General features: G+C 39.9%; 1 protein-coding gene across 3 annotated transcripts in view; it reads left to right on the top strand.

Moving 5' to 3' along the window:
• LOC110517476 (protein Wnt-7b) overlaps positions 1 to 8494 on the top strand; it is a 51863-nt gene extending 43369 nt beyond the window's left edge. For 2 of the 3 annotated variants that reach the window (XM_036969228.2, XM_036969229.2), the window contains one exon: positions 5981 to 7692. In XM_036969228.2, the coding sequence (XP_036825123.2) occupies positions 5981 to 6460 (480 nt within the window). In that variant the 3' untranslated portion in view covers positions 6461 to 7692. Of the gene's footprint in view, positions 1 to 5980 lie in introns of all 3 variants that reach the window. The other variant, XM_036969227.2, reaches the window with a different exon arrangement.
• Positions 8495 to 15486: the final 6992 nt, after the last annotated feature.

The raw sequence follows: 15486 nt of genomic DNA, 5'->3' as shown, positions 1-15486 counted from the left end.
AGATTGGGAATGTTTGACCCTCAGATGTAAATGGATGTGGCACAACGCACAAAACAAACAACCAGTGTGAATTCAGATCAAACACAACTCTCTATTCTATAACACAATGTACTCAAATACTTTAAAATCAAAACAACTGTCTTTGGAATGGCACGCATCTGTCATTGTGAACATCCGTTTCCACTTACAGGGACTCCTCCATACAAAGAGGGCATTCACCAACCGTCTGCTGAAAACTCTTTGTTATTCATTAATAAACACAATGTTGAACTCAAATAAATACGTCCTCTTCACTCAGAATGTTTCTTGGTCTCTCTCTAAAGAATTTACACTGAGTGAACAAAACATTAGGAACACCTGCTCTTTCCATGAAATAGACTGACCAGGTGAATCCAGGTGAAAGTTATGATCCCTTATTGATGTCACTGTTAAATTAACTTCAATCAAATCAAATCAAAATGTTATTGGCCACACATATTTAGCAGATGTTATTGTGGTTGTAGCGAAATGCTTGTGTTCCTAGTTCCAACAGTGCAGTAGTGTCTAACAATTCACAACAATACACACAAATCTAAAAGTAAAAGAATGGAATAAAGAAATATATAAATATTAGTAGCATTGACTAAAATACAGTAGAATAGAATACAGTATATACATATGAGATGAGAAAAGCAGTATGTAAACATTATTTAAACATTGAAGTGACTAGTGTTCCATTATTAAAGTGACCAATGTCTATATAAAGGGCAGCAGCCTCTAAGGTGCAGGGTTGCGTAACCGGGTGGAAGCCGGCTAGTGATGGCTATTTAACAGACTGATGTCCTTTGAGATAGATCTGTGTAGATGAATGAGAGGAGACAAGTTAATGAAGGATTTTTAAGCTTTGAGACAACTGAGACATGGATTGTGTATGTGTGCCATTCAGAGGTCGAATGGGCAAGACAAAAGATTTAGTGCCTTTGAAGGGGGTATGGTAGTAGGTGCCAGGCGCACCGGTTTCAGTGTGTCAAGAACTGCAATGATGCTGGGTTTTTCACGCGCAACAGTTCCCCGTGTGTATCAAGAATGGTCCACTACCCAAAGGACATTCAGCCAACTTGATACAACTGTGGGAAGAATTGGAGTCAACATGGGCCAGCATCCCTGTGGAACACTTTCGACACCTTGCTTATAGAGTCCATGCCCCGACAAATTCAGGCTGTTCTGAGGGCAAAAGGGGGTGCAACTCAATATTAGGAAGGTGTTCCTAATGTTCCTAATGTATATGTAACACAGAACCCAAACCGGCTGCGCGTGTGCGCCATCGTGCGCTATCGTACATACATTTATTTTGTCCCCCTACACCAAACGCGACCACGACACGCAGGTTAAAATATCAAAACAAACTCTGAACCAATGACATTCATTTGGGGACAGGTCGAAAAGCATTAAACATGTATAGCAATTTAGCTAGTTAGCTTGCACTTGCTAGCTAATTTGTCCTATTTAGCTAGCTTGCAGTTGCTAGTTAATTTGTCCTGGGATATAAACATTGAGTTGTTATTTTACCCGAAATGCACAAGGTCCTCTACTCCGACAATTAATCCACAGATAAAACGGCCAACCGAATCGTTTCTAGTCATCTCTCCTCCTTCCAGGATTTTTCATCTTTGTACTTATATGGTGATCACATTTACACTTTCATAGTATTGCCACGACAACCGGCAAAACAGTTCGTCTTTCAATCACCCACGTGGGTATAACCAATGAGGAGATGGCACGTGGGTACCTGCTTCTATAAACCAATGAGGAGATGGAAGAGGCAGGACTTTCAGCTCGATCTGCGTCAGAAATAGAAAGGAGTTCTATTTTAGCCCTTGGCATCGCAGATGCTCGTTGGAGCCCGCGAGCAGTGTGAGTGCAATAATTGAATAACATGGATTTCTACATTTATTTTGCGAGGCTCGCGCACGCGAAGTGTCCGGTATGGTCAGCATGTAACACTGAAGAGAAAACAAAGCATTGGTGTGAACTGTGAAGCTGACGTTATATCAGAGAAATACCATCCATTGAGCAATGCCATCCAAATGTCTATTCAATCAATGAAATCGTCAGCAATTTCAACAAAAATAAATAAATATATTTCTATTTGACACGTTTTAAAAACAACAGCTGTACACTAACAGTGAAGTACTATATACGTATATATATATATATTTATAAACTGGGTGGTTCCAGCCCTGAATGCTGATTGGCTGACAGCCGTGGTATATGAGACCGTATACCATGGGTATGACAAAACATTTATTTTTACAGCTCTAATTACTTTAGTAACCAGTTTAGAATAGCAATAAGGCACCTCGGGGGGTTGTGGTATATGGCCAATATACCACGGCAAATGGCTGTATCCAGGCACTCCACGATGCGTAAGAACAGCCCTTAGCCGTGCTATATTGGCAATATCCCATACCCCTCAGGCCTTGTTGCTTAAATATATATATACACAGTTGAAGTCGGAAGTTTACATACACCTTAGGTAAATACATTTAAACTCAGTTTTTCACAATTCCTGACATTTAATCTTAGAAAACATTCCCTGTCTTATGTCAGTTAGGATCACCACATTATTTTAAGAATGCGAAATGTCAGAATAAAAGTAGAGAGAATTATTTGTTTCAGCTTTTAGTTCTTTCATCACAGTCCCAGTGGGTCAGAAGTTTACATACACTCAATTAGTTTTTGGTAGGATTGCCTTTAAATTGTTTATCATGGGTCAAACGTTTTGCGTAGCCTTCCACAAGCTTCCCACAATAAGTTGGGGGAATTTTGTCCCATTCCTCCTGACAGAGCTGGTGTAACTGAGTGAGGTTTGTAAGGCCTCCTTGCTTGCACACGCTTTTTCAGTTCTGCCCACAAATTTTCAATAGGATTGAAGTCATGGCTTTGTGATGGCCACTCCAATACCTTGACTTTGTTGTCCTTAAGCCATTTTTTCACAACTTTGGAAGTATGCTTGGGGTCATTGTCCATTTGGTAGACCCATTTGCAACTAAGCTTTAACTTCCTGACTGATGACTTGAGATGTTGCTTCAATATATCCACATAATTTTCTTTCCTCATAATGCCATCTATTTTGTGAAGTGCACCAGTCCCTCCTGCAGCAAAGCACCCCCACAACATGATGCTGCTACCCCCGTTCTTCACGGTTGGGATGGTGTTCTTTCGCTTGCAAACCTCCCCCTTTTTCTTCCAAACATAACGATGGTCATTATGGCCAAACAGTTGTATTTTTGATTCATCAGATCAGAGGACATTTCTCAAAAAAGTACGAGCTTTGTCCCCATGTGCAGTTGCAAACTGTAGCTTGGCTTTTTTATGGCGGTTTTGGAGCAGTGGCTTCTTCCTTGCTGAGCGGCCTTTCAGGTTATGTCGATATAGGACTTGTTTTACTGTGGATATAGATACCTAAGTACCTGGTCCTTTGCTGTTGTTCTGGGATTAATTTGCACTTTTCGCACTAATGTACGTTCATCTATAGGAGACTGATAGCATCTCCTTCTTGAGCAGTATGATGGCTGCATGGTCACATGGTGTTTATACTTGCATACTATTGTTGTACAGGTGAATGTGGTACCTTCAGGCGTTTGGAAATTGCTCAGAAGGATGAACCAGACTTGAGGAGGACTACAATTTTTTCTTGAGGTCTTGGCTGATTTCTTTTGATTTTCCCATGATGTCAAGCAAAATAGAGAGTTTGAAGGTAGGCCTTGAAATACATCCACAGGTACACCTCCAATTGACTCAAATTATGTCAATTAACCTATCAGAAGCTTTTAAATCCATGACATCATTTTCTGGAATTTTCCAAGCTGTTTAAAGACACAGTCAACTTAGTGTATATAAACGGCTGATCCACTGGAATTCTGATACAGTGAATTATAAATGAAATAATCTGTCTGTAAACACTTGTTGGAAAATTACTTGTGTCATGCACAAAGTAGTTGTCCTAACCGACTTGCCAAAACTATACTTTGTTAACAAGCCATTTGTCGGGTGGTTGAAAAACGAGTTTTAATAACTCCAACCTAAGTGTATGTAAACTTCCGACTTCAACTGTATATACAGTACCAGTCAAATTAAAAATCCTACAATGTGATTTTCTGGATTTGTTTTTCTCATTTTGTCTGTCATAGTTGAAGTGTACCTATGATGAAAATGACAGGCCTCTCTCATCTTTTTAAGTGGGAGAACTTGCACAATTGGTGGCTAACTAAATACTTTTTTTGCCCCACTGTATGTGTTATTTCATAGTTTTAATAGCTTCACTATCATTCTATCATTCAAATAGTAAAAATAAAGAAAATCCCTTGAATGAGTAGGCGTGTCCAAACTTTTGACTGGTTCTGTTTATATATATATATATATATATATATGTGTGTATATATATATATATATATATATATATATATATATATATATATATATGCAATTTCTCGCATGGACTAGCCTTCATTTCTCAGAACAAGAATAGACTGCCGAGTTTCAGAAGAAAGGTCTTTGTTTCTGGACATTTTTAGCCTGTAATCGAACCCACCAATGCTGATGCTCCAGATACTCAACTAGGCTAAAGAAGGCTAGTTTTATTGCTTCTTTAATCAGAACAACAGTTTCCAGCTGTGCTAACATAATTGCAAAAGGGTTTTCTAAGGATCAATTAGCCTTTTTAAAATAATAAACTTGGATTAGCTAACACAACATGCCATTGGAACACAGAAGTGATGGTTGCTGATAATGGGCCTCTGTATGCCTATGTAGATATTCCATTAAAAATCAGCCGTTTCCAGCTACAAGTCAACATTAATAATGTCTACACTGTATTTCTGATCAATTTGATGTTATTTTAATGGACAAAAAATGTGCTTTTCTTTCAAAAACAGGGACATTTCTAAGAGACCCCAAACTTTTGAACGGTAGTCTATAGAGTGTCATTTTGCCACAGTGCCATGGTGTATACTGTACTTAGACATTAGCTAAAAGTGCTCCAAATACACCACAGACAACAGTTGTCTTTTGGTCCATGCAACAGTGTGGTATCGCTCCATGTTTTGACACATTTAATTAAAGAATATTAAGACGGTTAGAGACATTGAAACTTTATGCTTTCACGTATTCTCAGACTTGTCTTGTAAAAATTGGTTCCTGATTGTTATCTGAGTTTGTCCTTTTTAAAGTGTCAGGGAAGACTTTGGAGCAGTGTGATTCATTAGTATCATTAAATGTTCTCGTACTTTTTAAAAAGAAACATCATCAATGTTACCAAGCCCAATAGAGGATTGTTGGACAACATCATGTCACATTTTCACCTTGCATTTGGTTTAGGAGTTCAGTAGTTATTGCCAAACGCACTAAAATAATATCCCTTCAAAGGACAGTTGTTGGCTCAAGAGGTAATTCGTAGGGAGTTTTTAGAAAAGTGTGGTGGTTCACCAACGTTTGAGAACAGCTTGGTCTTGTCTAATGTTCTTTTATTATAGAAAAAACTGATATTATCCAAGGAACATCTTTTCTCACTGACCTTCTGTGGATTGTTTTTTACATCATTCAATTCAGCAGCAGAGCTAGCTAGCAACCTCTTCACCCTTTGGGTTTCTTTGGGTTTCTCTTTCCACCCAAGTCAGGTCATCTCTCTATTTCAACACTGGGCCTACCCCAGTAAAACATTGTCATGTATGACTCTCTCTCCCTGTTTGTCCATGTAATGTTCAGCAATGTAATCTAACACCATGTAACCACCTCTCCCCCTGTTTGTCCATGTAATGTCATGTAATGTAATCTAACACCATGTAACCTCCTCTATCCCTGTTTGTCCATGTAATGTTCAGCAATGTAATCTAACACCATGTAACCGCCTCTCCCCCTGTTTGTCCATGTAATGTAATGTAATGTTTAGTAATGTAATCTAACACCATGTAACCTCCTCTATCCCTGTTTGTCCATCCAGGTCCTGGAGGAGCGGATGAAGTTGGAGTGTAAGTGTCATGGCGTGTCAGGCTCCTGCACCACCAAAACCTGCTGGACGACCCTGCCCAAGTTCCGAGAGATCGGCTATGTCCTGAAAGACAAGTACAACCAGGCGGTCCACGTGGAGGTGGTCCGGGCCAGCCGACTACGCCAGCCCACCTTCCTCAAGGTGAAGAAGACCCAGGGCTACCGCAAGCCCATGGAGACCGACCTCGTCTACATCGAGAGGTCGCCCAACTACTGCGAGGAGGACGCAGCCACGGGGAGCGTTGGCACCCAGGGGAGGCTGTGTAACCGCACCTCGCCCCACACAGACGGCTGCGACCTCATGTGCTGTGGCCGGGGCTACAACACGCACCAGTACACCAAAGTGTGGCAGTGCAACTGTAAGTTCCAGTGGTGCTGCTTCGTCAAGTGCAACACATGCAGCGAGAGGACGGAGGTGTTTACCTGCAAATAAAGGGGCATGACATAATGGACCTACAGTACGGTACTATGATTGGAAGGGGCGTGGCAGGACTACCTGGATGACAAGGAAGACCCCAGAGAAAAGATAAAAGGACATGTCTTGGAACAGGAATAGTGAAAGATTTAAAAATAAAAAGGAATGGAATGTTCAATATCAGCTCTTCATGGCATCGTTTTGCACAGCAGAATCTATATGAGCTTTTTAAAAGAAAAGTGAGGGCTAAATATCAATAGATAATAATACTAAAATCTTTGACTGACTGAGACAGAATAATGTGTGATCATGTACTGATGTAAAAGTTATGACTACAGGAAGCAAATGGTGCCTGGATGGGAACTGTGCATTGCACTCTGGGATTTGTAGTTATTTTTTTCACAAAATGGCTTCTTCATGGAACAGAAAGACAGAGACAGACTCTGGAGATGTGGTAGAAAATGACAGTAACTGTTGAGGGATGAGACTGGCATGAGACTCTAAAAGTCTTTTAGTGAGAACTTTGAGTTTTACTTTCTTTTTCCACAGAGGGAGAGAGCAGAGGTGAATATTTGAGCCCCCAAACTGGAGGTGTTTTCTTTTTGGAGCTGTGTAGACATGAAGAACGCTGTGTAAGTGTGGTGCCTTTGGGGCGCATTGAAAGTGGAGAAGTCTCTATAGTAAGCCCTCTGCTGCCAACTGGAATACGGTGGAGTATGTTAGTTTTCCAGTCACACTGGAACTGTCTGTTTGAACACTGAAAATAAATTGTTTATTTATGTTATAGTATCTTAAAACAAAGCACTAACGGGTAGAAATGTCTTTTTTTGTACTAAGTGTAAAAATTACTTTTTAGAAAACTCTGACTGAAGATAATGCGTGTCTTTTAGAATATGGCCCTATCCCACTATCCCACTATCAATCCCCCTTTTTCTAAAATGGTTTCATTGCTACTGGTGTGTTGACTACATAAAACATCAACAATACAGGGTATTTCACATCACAATCAATCACATTGGTTCTATTTTGCTGGAGCATAGCTTTTGTTTGCAGTCATTTATGCAGCAGACGTTAGGCCTACATCCTGTCTGGGTTATTTAGCATAGACAGTAGCAAGAGAACTCATCTCTTAACCGCAAAGATCCTTCCTCAATTATTTAAACATGATATTGCTGGATGTATTGTAGAGTGGTGCACTGATATTATTTTCTATTCAGAAACGACCAAAATTAAAAAGAAATAATCTCCCATTTGACTGCTTTTTGAAATTTATTGCAAAGAAAAACAAGACTGAGAATCAAAGAAAAACAAGACTGATAGTCAGTGAGTGAAGTCTGCTGGTCGTGAGAGGAAATGTTAGGTTTTAGCCAACAGTTTCGATAATTCACTGCTTCCAAAGCTGTGTTGGCATTCTCATCTGTATTCATTGGTTGTGGTTAAACTATACCAAGTGTCAGGCTATGTAGAGTTCCATTGACGTAAACCATCAGTATACATCACTGATCAAAAACAGTCATTATTTTCAGCATCTTTTCGTCATGCTTAAAGTTAGAATATTTAGTTGCAACATCCATTTTTGGACTTATAAACGAATGGTATATACCCATTGATTTTTGAAGAATATAACTTGTAAATGCCTCATGAGCTTAGTTCAACTGTCTCATCCTATCAGAATCCCAAATATAAGCCTGTTTTACTCCAATGTCTGTAAATAACGTAAACAAACACTGTATAGCCTTAAAACATGATTGAAACTATAATTTTGATGTCTGGGATGGTCAGTCATTGCATCCATAGCTCTGTCTATGAATTTTAGAGTGGTTACATTTCTCCAGGCCCATCCCTCAACTTTTTCCCAAAAAGGAGGCGGGTGACCACTTTGGTATAGTTTCAACAGTGGATTTTAGCTTTAACCTTCATATGTTGATAAGAGAATATTTGCTTTCTGCTTATTTGAGATTATGATGACCCAAGGTTTACCTGTCAGATGGGCCAGTTTCTTTCTTGGCTAATTTATGTGTTCTAATTTTGATTAAAACCACCGCAGGCATGTTGCTATTTCTAGATACAGTATGAACTCAGCAACAAGGGGACAAAAGCGTGAAAATGATCCAAACCATCTCTCAAACAGTTTCTCATAATATTACTAATACACATTTAGCAACACCAAAACAAACAATATGAAAAACTCATCCTGAATCAGTTATTTCAAACCTCTTTGGCAGAAAACCATACAGTTGAAGTCAGAAGTTAACATACGCTTAGGTTGGAGTCATTAAAACTCATTTTTCAACCACCTCACGCATTTCTTGTTAACAAACTATAGTTTTAGCAAGTCGGTTAGGACATCTACTTCGTGCATGACACAAGTCATTTTTCCAACAATTGTTTACAGACAGATTATTTCACTTATAATTCACTGTATTACAATTCCAGTGAGTCAGAAGTTTACATACACTAAGTTGACTATGTCTTTAAACAGCTTGGAAAATTCCAGAAAATTATGTCATGGCTTTAGAAGGTTCTGATACATAATTTGAGTCAATTGGAGGTGTAGCTGTGGATGTATTTCAAGGTCTACCTTCAAACTCAGTGCCTCTTTGCTTGACATCATGGGAAAATCTAAAGAAATCAGCCAAGACCTCAAGAAAAAAGTGTATACCCCCACAAGTCTGGTTCATCCTTGGGAGCAATTTCCAAACGCCTGAAGGTACCACATTCATCGGTACAAACAATATTACGCAAGTATAAACACCATGCGACCACGCAGCCATCATACTGCTCAGGAAGGAGACGCGTTCTGTCTCCTAGAGATGAACGTACTTTGGTGCGAAAAGTGCAAATTAATCCCAGAACAACAGCAAAGGACCTTGTACAGATGCTGGAGGAAACAGGTACAAAAGTATCTATATCCACAGTAAAACGAGTCCTATATCAACAATCCTATATTGCCGCTCAGCAAGGAAGAAGCCACTGCTCCAAAACCGCCATAAAAAAGCCAGACAATGGTTTGCAACTGCACATGGGGTTGTACTTTTTGGAGAAGATTGTACTTTTTGGAGAAATGTCCTCTGGTCTGATGAAACAAAAATGGAACTCTTTGGCCATAATGACCATCGTTATGGTTGGAGGAAAAAGGGGGAGGCTTGCAAGCTGAAGAACACCCTCCCAACCGTGAAACACAGGGGTGGCAGCATCATATTGTGGGTGTGTTTTGCTGCAGGAGAGACTGGTGCACTTCACAAACTAGATGGCATCATGAGGGAAGAAAATTATGTGGATATATTGAAGAAACATCTCAAGATGTCAGTCAGGAAGTTAAAGCTTGGTCACAAATGGATCTTCCAAATGGACAATGACCCCAATCATACTTCCAAAGTTGTGGCAAAATGGCTTAAGGACATCAAAGTCAAGGTATTGGAGTGGCCATCACAAAGCCCTGACCTCAATCCCATAGAGAATTTATGGGCAGAACTGAAAAAAGCGTGTGCGAGCAAAGGAGGCCTACAAACCTGACTCAGTTACACCAGTCCTGTCAGGAGGAATGGGCCAAAATTCACCCAACTTATTTGTGGGAAGCTTGTGGAAGGCTACCCGAAACGTTTGACCCAAGTTAAACAATTTAAAGGCAATGCTACCAAATACTAATTGAGTGTATGTAAACTTCTGACCCACTGGGAAACAAAAGCTGAAATAAATAATTCTCTCTACTATTATTCTGACATTTCACATTCTTAAAATAAAGTGGTTATCCCAACTGACCTAAAACAGGACATTTTTACTTGGATTAAATGTCAGGAATTGTGAAAAACTGAGTTTAAATATATTTGGCTAAGGTGTATGTAAACTTCCGACTTCAACTGAATATTGTTTGGGCCAAGTGCGTGTTAATCCACATAATGTCGGTGCTCATCTCAGTTGCCCATGTCAACTGTTCCACCAAATACCCAAAGCCCTTATTTGGCCACTGACTCCCTGAAATTCAACACATGCTTTACATGTCTGGCCATTGTATGTAGAGGTTTGAGCCACCAACATGTATATAAAACATACCCCTTATTCAGAACTTCCAACCACCCTTAATATGGCTATTGGCGATATGAAGGAAGCATAAATCATTCAATATTGTTAATACATTATTTTGTACACATAGTGTACATAGTAATCTGTGCTTTGTTTGTCTTTATGGCACGCAGGGAACAAAATTCAATTATCTCTCGAAGCCCATCTCCGAGTCAGTCAGTCACATGCGAGTCTGAGAGAGACTGATGAGGGGAGGATAATAGTAATAATAATAATAGTAATAATAATAATGTCTGGTATGGAGTGATTGGTATCAAACACATGGAAACCATGTGTTTGATACCATTCCATTCGTCCCTTTCCAGCCATTACAATGAGCATGTCCTCCCTAATTATGCTTCCACCAGCCACCTGTGGTCTTGGGGCTTTGTGAAGGTCTGGCTTGGATTGTCAGAGCTGCCTCTGAAGATAAACCTTCTCACGCTATCATCTGATTAATTGGTCTAACTCAGTCACCATGCATTGCCCAGGTTCCTGGATGTAGGCCTGCGGTACGTCAATATATCACCATTTGATATGAGATAACTTATTGACATCAATAAGTTATCTCTCAAGTGTTATGGCTGCCATTATATGTTGATAGAGTACCAGTACAGTGATTATCTTAACTCTCTGGACCCTCTCCATACTCTCTGTGTTGGCAGAATTGGCATCCAGTGTCACTGGGGAAGTGGAGCTCCATGCAAATGACCTGTGCTGAATAGGCAGTGCCTCAGTTTGCCTCTTGTTTCTGGACACAAACGAGAGTTTCGTTCTTTTGAGTGTGTTTTCTAGATGGATGGGATGGCTGGATGGAACAAGGATGTGCATGTGCAGCCGGAAACAGCAAGTGAAAAGAATGGCTAGCAGAGAAAGGGGCTGGTGAAAATGGGTTGGGAGAGGGAGCGAACGTGTGGGGATACTGTTCAGGAGGTACAACCCTAGGATTAACCTATCAGGTCTGTGTGGCGGAGAGCAAATGGTGTGAATCACAAATGTTTGATTTGTGTTGCTGTGTTTTCCTCAACTGGGATGATGTGTTCTCTAATAGTCAATATTCAATAAGTTAAATAAAGGTTAAATAAATAAAAAATATTCACATTTTTTAAGATCAATTAAGATTAAGATCAGATCAAAAAAGTAAGAAGAAACCCATAGCCTAGTCATCTTTGAACCAATTCATGTGTTGGTTAGTTCCCTTGTTCATTGTGGATGGTTAAATCAACTTTTCTATGGATTCTCAAATGGACTCAGGAAAGTCAATGAGCAAGACTTGGGTTTGTTTACGTAGCCACAGCTTCAAATTAGCATTGTAGGAGCTAACAAGTTCATGTCATTTGCTAGATGGGTTTCTCAACTCAGTCGATAGGTTTTATTAAAAAGTCTGGGATTCCAGCAAACAAAGAAAGGTGCGCAGCTACAGGGGACAAACCTAGGTACACGGTAAGGGTTTAAGAGTTTACAGAGACTCGATGTCGTTGGGGGTACACCCACAGTCATCAACTCCACAATCTACACCACATCTATGGAGTTGAGAACAATTTGTCTAGTCATTTCCTAGTGAAGTACTAATGTGGGTGAATGTTGCCTTTAAAATTGAAAACTTGGTATATTAGCATTGACAATATGATTGATATAACAAATTAGTTAGCCCTGAAAAATAAAGAAAACTAAAATAAACATGAAATTCACTTGGGCCAGCAAGTATTTAATAAAATTCAGATATGAAGATATTACCATATAATTTAGACAACAAAATATTGTTTCATTTCTATTTAAATCCAATACATTTTTAAAAAAATCAATGGTTTCAAAATCAATATTTCCATGGGTATTATTGTTGAGTTTTATGGTATATTTGACATGTGACATATGTAAATCTACAGCTTTTAAACAGACAAGTGTCTGTCTATATTTGTAAAGATTATGGGTGAATTGGTATAAAGACAAACAATATTAATGCATAATTACATTACAAGGGTATATTTTGACCGTTGTACATAAAGAGCTTTCACACTTACAGCTATTGAAAACAAATCTCGTAAATTATGTTTTTTTTATTATGTGAAAAGTGTAAATGGTTGCTGTGTGATAAACTGGACATTTCAAATCCAGATCTTAATGTAAAGTGGCGCTACATAACTGTGAAAAGGGCCATGCTACTTTATTAATTTAGTGGGCGCTCCCACTCCTTTATGTGAAAAGCATTACAGCCGGGCACCAGAGCAGAAGTAACATGTGTTTTGTTAGTTGTCTGAAACCCTGGGGACCGGAACCACATAAGCTCCCCATACTATACCCTGGATTGAGAAAAATAAATCCATTTGTGTCTGACAAACATTTTGTCATTAAAAAATATGAGATAGAAAAACAGACTTTGCTGTGTGTGTGCCTTCTTGTAAACCAGCTATTGTTCAGGTGTCAGAATCATTAGTTCATTGGGTTATATTCTGCAAGCTAATCCTTCTGGTCTAATTCACACTAGTAGAGAGCGACGTGTCTGCTTTTCCAAATCAGGTTCCGGGATGGGAGAGAGAGTTGCAAAGTAACACAGCCATTGAAAACTAATGGGGAATGGATGAACAGTGGTTGTATCTGTAACCAACCCACATCTATGGTCATGATTAAGAGTTTAGAGTGGGGACAAACAAGAGGGGGAGGTCTGATCCAATGTACATGACTTTGGCAAGAGAACGAGATCCGTTAACTTAAAGATGACTGAGTGTTTGTCCAAAATGGCACCCTATTAGGGCTCTGGTAAGAAGTAATGCACTATATAGGGAATAGGGTGCCATTTGAGACACAGTCGGAGTCTAAAGAACATAAGAGAGGCCCAAAAGGCTGCCAAGTCTCATTTGAGACCAGTTGGTTGCCCACAGCACAGAGCGAAGAGAGGACAGGAAGCTGGATGCCCTCCCTCGTGAGTTCCTGATCAATTCTAGTGAATGTTTTCTCTCCATTTTTTCTGGAAGTCTTTGCTGCTCAGACCCATTGAAGTGCCTGCACAGATTGACCATGCAGTGTTGTCCTGCTTCAGCTGACAAACATCCTAATTCACTGCTTCTAGAAATGGGGCAGCATTAGTTACTATGGTCTATAGAGTCAGCCCAGAGGCACAAGAACCAACTGTCAGCTTCAAGTATCAGACCAGCTCTATGTAGAATAGATATGGGGTGGTCACTAAAGAGGTAACAAAGACATTAGCTAGTCCTGCCTTGCACAGAACTACCGGAAAAGCCCCAGTGTAGGGGCTAGGGTTTCCTCTGTCTTTTCCCTTAACATTTAAGAATTGACAAAAGCACTATAGATTCCTCCAGCTTGGCTCGGGGGATCTGGGGATCTGGCTCCACCCAGTAATTTATAACTTCTGTGAAACAAACGAGAACCTTAGGATCAGAGGCTGGCCATCACAGATAAGGCACAGCTGCGGTGGGGGAGAGAGGCGAGGGTGGTGAAAATGTTTTTTTTTTCTTCCTCAAAACCATGGAGGGAGGGGGTAAATTCAAGGAGTCAGGAGTCGTTGGAGTTGACGTTTGAGATTTTCCAGGGATCAAGAGAGAAGAAAGGAAGGACTGTTGTCTTCCAGACATTGAACATCAATTACAGGGTGCCTGGGAGACACGTAGGGAACATATGTAAAAGTCTGCAGAGTGATGCATCATTCTAAACCATTCTACTAAGTCTTGTTTGTTGTTGGAGCAACATCCCACTGGGCACACACTGGTTGAATCAACATTGTTTCCACGTCATTTCAATGAAATTAAGTTGAACCAACGTGGGAATTGCCACGGGCGTCCTCCTCTTCATCTGAAGAGGAGAGGCGAGAAGGATCAGAGGACCAAAATGCGGCGTGGTATGTGTTCATGATGAAATTTAATAAAGAAAACACTGAACACTGAAACACACTATACAAAACAATAAACAAATAACGACCGTGAAGCTAAATGAGACCTGTGATGACACAAGCAACTAACATAGACAATCACCCACCAACAAACAGTGAAACCCAGGCTACCTAAGCATGATTTTCAATCAGAGACAACTAATGACACCTGCCTCTGATTGAGAACCATACTAGGCCGAAACATACAATTCCCCAAATCATAGAAAAACAAACATAGACTGCCCACCCCAACTCACGCCCTGACCATACTAAATAAATACAAAACAAAGGAAATAAAGGTCAGAACGTGACAGGAATAGACATTGAATTGACGTCTCTGCCTAGTGGGATGATGGCTTTTGATGAGCTGACAGAAAGTCCTGAGGCACTACTGTGCTGCTGAAACCGTCTGTCCTGGTATGGTAGCACTCTGTAACGTGATGTAAGAATTTTTACAGTATACCATGTCATTTGATTGTAATCTTAGACTGTATTCAATCTGTATCGCTAAAGCGTTACAGACTGCGTATTATACATTTTACGGTAATTTACGACTGAGCCGGCATTTACTGCTAACGCGGGAACATTGTCTTTACATTTCAACCACGCTGTATCGCCATACAGGTTGAATATGTCGCTTCAGTGTTCCTATAGTCTTACTGTAGTGTTCCTGAGAGGTAAATCAGCTGATGTTTGGCTCTAAAATCCTATTGGCTCTAAAATCAATTTCTAAAATGCATGTTATCCTTTTTTGTGATCTAAGAACAACACACCAAAACTCATGAAGTGTTCTTCCAGTAAATGGAATCAATAGAAAATAGGTGCAAACTATTTTTGCCAAGTCAACAGGACCTATTCCTCTAGTGCATCAAAGGTTGCAACACAGTACTGTACCCAGTTCCAAAATCACATGTCCTTTTATCTGCTGTTAGGTTAGAATGGTGTTTCTCATCAGTTATTTTACATTGTTTTGACTGCTTGTCTTATTGAAAGACCGTCATTTTGAGGTTTCGCATCATCTGTTTGATATTAGTGGCAATGAGCACATGGCTATTCAAAGGCAGAGGCCTGAGTGACATCATAGACCGCATGGCGAAGC

This window comes from Oncorhynchus mykiss, chromosome 4, assembly GCF_057628025.1.
Source record: "Oncorhynchus mykiss isolate SJ-2025 chromosome 4, ASM5762802v1, whole genome shotgun sequence".
Classification (NCBI taxonomy): Eukaryota; Metazoa; Chordata; class Actinopteri; order Salmoniformes; family Salmonidae; genus Oncorhynchus; species Oncorhynchus mykiss.
The sequence above is the reverse complement of the archived record's forward strand: the minus strand, read 5'-3'. Positions and strand labels throughout refer to the sequence as shown.